General features: G+C 38.0%; 1 protein-coding gene across 2 annotated transcripts in view; it reads left to right on the top strand.

Annotated features, from left to right (window-relative positions):
* The window catches only part of LOC139114769 (uncharacterized), a 32407-nt gene that overhangs the window by 22689 nt on the left and 4286 nt on the right, over positions 1-5432 (top strand). The window contains exons 2-3 of one of the 2 annotated variants that reach the window (XM_070676671.1): positions 3653-4006; positions 5039-5150. In XM_070676671.1, the coding sequence (XP_070532772.1) occupies positions 3724-4006; positions 5039-5150 (395 nt within the window). In that variant the 5' untranslated portion in view covers positions 3653-3723. Of the gene's footprint in view, positions 1-3637; positions 4007-5038; positions 5151-5432 lie in introns of both variants that reach the window. The other variant, XM_070676672.1, reaches the window with a different exon arrangement.

The following is a 5432-nucleotide window of genomic DNA, read 5'->3' on the forward strand; positions in this document are numbered from 1 at the left end:
AGCTTGACGCTCTTTGAACATAGCTCGTAACAAGGGACAGAGGAAAGCCCATGGAACTACGTGTACAACTATAACAGCCACTCATGTAGTTGGTGCACAGTGGATATTTTTTGGATCAACAACTTTGACGGATGATGGACTGACCTTTCCCACTGCAAGTCAATTATTATCTTACTCGATTCAGCACAAAATTTTCGTATTGACTGTTGACGCAGTGTTTACAGTTGTTACGTGGTGGCAAATCCTAGTCGAATCGACGACTGCTGCGTAAACAGTCACTGAATAAACTGTGCATGCATTTACAAGCACTGGATATTTTTACCGTTTTTAATCGAAAACCGTCCGTAAACGCGTATGACGGTGACAAAAACAACACAAGGAATCTTGCGTACATTGTTACTGAATTACTTTGACCAAAAAATTCACCTAATTTCCGAACGATGATCATACAGAACTCTGCAGGTTTCCAGACTAAACGACCCCAAACCGACCGGATCTCAGTCAACTGTACCGGGCTCGACGTCTACTCTGTCAGCGTCAACTCAAACTTTCATTCCAGACAACTTTACCCAACAAACTGGCAATATACTAAATTTACGTTGAAAAAAAATCAAACTGTGTATTGTATTGAAAAAAATCTTACCAGGGCCACGGAGCAAATTAAAAAGCCAACAAACCCCAACAGAAACATTGGAATGATCATTAGTGTGCAAGGTCGCTGTATTATATGTCAGGGTAAAAAAATTATAGCTTTTTCAGGACGGTGCAAAAGGCGGGGCAGAATTAGACAAGATTACCACCAATGTGTTACCGCCGATGGTACATAACGTACTTTCAAAGCAGGTAGTTCGGTGTCCAGTGATAAAAACGATTCCTAATATACCACAGCTGTTGATTTGAACTGCCTCCGATCGAAAATTGTCATTACAAAGACATGATGTCAATAATTTTGCGAGATTATAAGTACCCGCTGTCTTCTCGCCAAATAGCTGCGATCAAGATCATTATGATAGAAGCAATTGACCGCCGAACAACTGCTTGCTCTTCTTATACACAACGTGTAAAAATGGGTTATTCCTGCTGAGAAATACGACAGCAAATATTGCAATGTGAATTTCTTACTATCTTCCTCGCAATGATTTTTTTCATCTGTGTCTATTTTACCATGGTTACTGGACCATTTCTGACGATTTTTACTCTGACAAAGAATCAGTTCACACTATCTTGGGAACACATTGCAAACACGTTAAAAAAATTTTCATCACATGAAAGATTAGCGTAATCCCCGTTCCAAAGATGTAGGAAATGTATAATTGGTTGTTTATCATGAACAATCCCGAACTGCAGCCTCTAAATACAAAATGATCTTTCTTCTGAACAACAACTGTTCACGACAACTTTACAATCGCACTCCGGTCATCACATGACGGTTGTAACCGTACATGTGCTGCCGCCAATGGAGAATAAAAAAATCAAAAGTCAAAAAGTATAGAAAAAAATATCAATATCCAATCAATGTAAAACAGAGTAATTTTGATAGGGTCAATTTATTGTATATTATAAAAAATCTCCAGGCCACTCGGAACATCGTAAGATTATGATCTTACTCGTTCGAATACTACACTCACACGGTAGGGTAAAACTGGGAACTCAGATCGTTATATACTGCTTCCGCCAAGCGAATCCGCTTAGCTAACGATGGTAAAATGACCATAATTATTATTGCTAGTCTCTGTAAATTTTGCCGACTTTCGTTAGTAGTTGTCGAATTTCTTGAGTTTGTCCGAAAATTATTTCAGTGAATGACGTAAGGTTCAAGACATGTGAGTGCGAACGCAATATCGATATCGGGAAAGCAAAATCAGTCACAGACAATCGAGGAAGAACATAAGAGTCTATTACATGTAATCTGCGAATTAAATGAATCCTAGGTTACTATGAAAGTAAAAAGGTAATGTTGTGCCCTGGTTGGGAAAGAAAAATTGATCAAAAAAACGTCAGATAATATTAGAGCAATTTAGTAAAAAACAAGCTCAGAAAAACGTGTAGAGAAGAACGACATCACGGCGATCTTCAGACCTTTCATCATGTTTCAGTCTGAATGTCAACATTTGATGCTATAATCTATTTCAAGTGTCTCTTTTTGGTCAAATCCGACAGAGATGAGTCAATCGCGATTTAGTTTCATCGCCCCGACCCGACAGGAAATAATGCAGCTCATGGGCACCTGCATAATCGTGGCATGAACCACCGTCCCTCTATCCACGTATCCAATGGGCGTCCACTGCCTCGGCCATTGACCATGCATCGCCAGCAAACAACGGTTTTATGAGTGATTTGGGTAAGCAATTGCATTTGGATTGGACTGGAGTTGATTTCGGCCGAAAATAGTCAGAAAAGTAGTTGTTTGTGCTCCGTCCAAATTGGATTTGCATGTTGCCGGTTTTGTCCATGGCAATCAGCAGAGCCGTGGTGGGAGGCCATATAACGCCGGGAACACACGGCATCGTACGCAGGGCTAGGCCACTATACTAGTACTTCCAAAAGAGATCTATCATAAAATATCGTACTGCAGGTCAACATACACATCACCCATTCATAGACCTACAGGTACACAGATCAACAAACAAACAGGGAGAGGCAATCTGCTTGAAACCATGAAGCAGTCCGTTTGTGTCTGAACTCATCTGAGACTCGTGTTCAGTAACCGTTGGTCAAGTATTTTGCTCAGTGGTAAGAATCGTTTATTCATTGTTGACATCGTAATCGATCCGATGTACACAACAAATGTTTGATCGTTTGCACCTTTTCGCGTCCCCTCATGATTGGCAGCTGTTTGAATGTTTTCATCTATTGTTCTGTGGACGCTTTGAACACAACATCGAAGCAGTTTTGGCATCAAAAATCAACTTAAAATGGACAAAATGAGAGAATTTCACCAACAAGGTGATGCAACAAGTATTCACAAAACGTAATATGTTGGAACAGTGCTTTAATTTACACCATGGTTGTTGAAAGCTCCAGATTTTCGGCAGCATTCGTTGACGCTGTTACCATACGCCACTCATATTGGATTATGAATGCCCAGGGAGATAGGGGGTATTTATAGGCTCCCCCTGCCTTTAAGTAACAGATATCATTACTTTGTACTTGAAGTAATTTTGTTATTATATATATATATATATATATATATATAGAGAGAGAGAGAGAGAGAGAGAGAGAGAGAGAGAGAGATACACACACATATACACACACTGTGGAATACTTTATTTTCGCTGGAACTTTTTCCACTAAAATAAAATCCAAATAAAAATGTTAATTTCCTATACATGTACTTTGCAAGTAGTCAGACTCGAGGAAGTGAAAATGAGATCACAATGAAGCATTGAAAATCTGTTTTCAGCTAAAATAAACTCACGTGAAAATAAAATAGTCCATAGTAAACATACATCACACGCAGAGACAGACAGACCAACAGACTAACAAATATTTGAAAAATTGATTGAAGTAACAATATTGATGCTACAGCACACATGACGAAATTACATGATCCCTCTGTCTTCTATCAGGCATGTCATTTTCAAGTTGTCTTGACCGTCAAAAGGGGTAAAATATGTGTCATGTGTAATTCTTTCAGCTCATTGTTTTCCAGAGACATCCAAACATTTATAAGAAAACGATATTGTCCAAGATTTTGGTGTTGAAAAAGGTTAACTAAGGACAATGTCAAGCCTGCCAACAACAAAGGAAATACTAGGCGAACATCTGTATTGTGCCATTGAAGCACTACAACCACAGCATGCAGAGAGACTTACTGGGATGCTTCTTGAACTTGACAATGAAGAGATCATTCAAATGTTGCAGTATGATGACCTCTTAAAGAAGCGGCTGCAAGTTGCCATGGAGGTTCTGCAGCGAGAAGAATCCAAAAATAAGGACTTGCTTGGTGAAAAACTTTACTCAAGAACAGAAGAGTTGGAACCTGTAATGTGTGCCAAAATCACAGGTAATGGTTTGCAGGACCAGTTGATTGTATTGTGCTCATTGCAATTTGAGCTATTGGTCATGCAGAATAGGTTTTCTTGAGATAGAGTTACATTTCAGCAATGACAGACAATGGAGTAAATTAAGTCTCATGGCATGTTAATAAACCCATTACCCTTTAACTTTTGCTCTGTAATAAAAATAATTTTGAGTGCATGTCCAATTTTTGCCTTTGGTTGTGAAGAGACCAGGGACTAGAAAGCAAATGTAATTGTACTTATTAAGATTCATTGAAATTACTGAAGATTCATTGAAATTACTGAAGACAATAGAAGCAAAATCACCTGTTTCTGAAAAGACCTCTGTCAATGGTTCCCTTCATTCAAATTTGTGTGTATGGAAGATCAACGAAAAAGGAACACCCTTACAGAGTATTGCAATATGATCATTTTTCAAATACCATGTCATTTTCCAGACTTTGAATGCCAATGTATTTGAATTTTGATCGAAGTCAGGGGGAAATGGTTTGTTTGCTTGAAAGTCGTGCCAAATCCTTGTATTTCACACCTTTTTCTCAGAAACATCTAGAAAATGGCAGTACAATAACATTCATTTGTGACAGAATCAGAAATACAAGTTTTCCCTTCATTTTTGATTTCCTGCCATTTTCAAAACTGGTCATATTCCAAATAGAACAGAGAATACAACATTTAAGTAGAGTACATTCAGTGCCAATGGATGACAATGTCTTGTTTCTCAAAGGGTTCGATTTTCATCCATCACACTTTTTTCACACAATGGCATAGAGGTAGCAGTCTTTGAGCAGGGCATCCATTTATTATTTATCATGTTCAAACTTGTATATATGCGCTTGTCCTTTAGTCAGTAGATGTACAGCAATTTCAGTTTTCAAATAAAATCATGGAAATTACTGAAAGCAACAAGCTACAGCTCATGGCCTGTAATGCACAGCATTACCTGACTTTTAGAATTGCAAGAGTGAGTCACTTTATTTTCAGATTAAATGTCATCAGTAAATACAATATCATTTCAGGAATGCTACTAGAGATGGACAGCTATTCAATTCAACAGCTGTTGCTATCCCAAGATGCTTTGCAATCTGCTGTCAGCAAAGCAAAAGAAGCACTCCTACATGAACAAAGCAGGTCAGTCTACCTGGACGATCAGGAGAATGATTTTTTTTTATGTTTATGATAAACAGCGTCAAATGATTTTTCTCCTTGTCAGTGATCTTGTTCTGTATCCATTTATCACATACATGTAACTGTGCCATGTATCTTAAGGGCATTACCAACTCAAAGTCGAATATAAGTAGATATGTATGCATTTAACAAATTCAAAGTTCCTACGCAAAAAGAAATATAAAAAATTATCATCTGTGGACAGGTTTAATTTGATTCTTATTTTCACTTTTCTCTTTCTGTCAG

This window comes from Ptychodera flava, chromosome 16, assembly GCF_041260155.1.
Source record: "Ptychodera flava strain L36383 chromosome 16, AS_Pfla_20210202, whole genome shotgun sequence".
NCBI lineage: Eukaryota > Metazoa > Hemichordata > Enteropneusta > Ptychoderidae > Ptychodera > Ptychodera flava.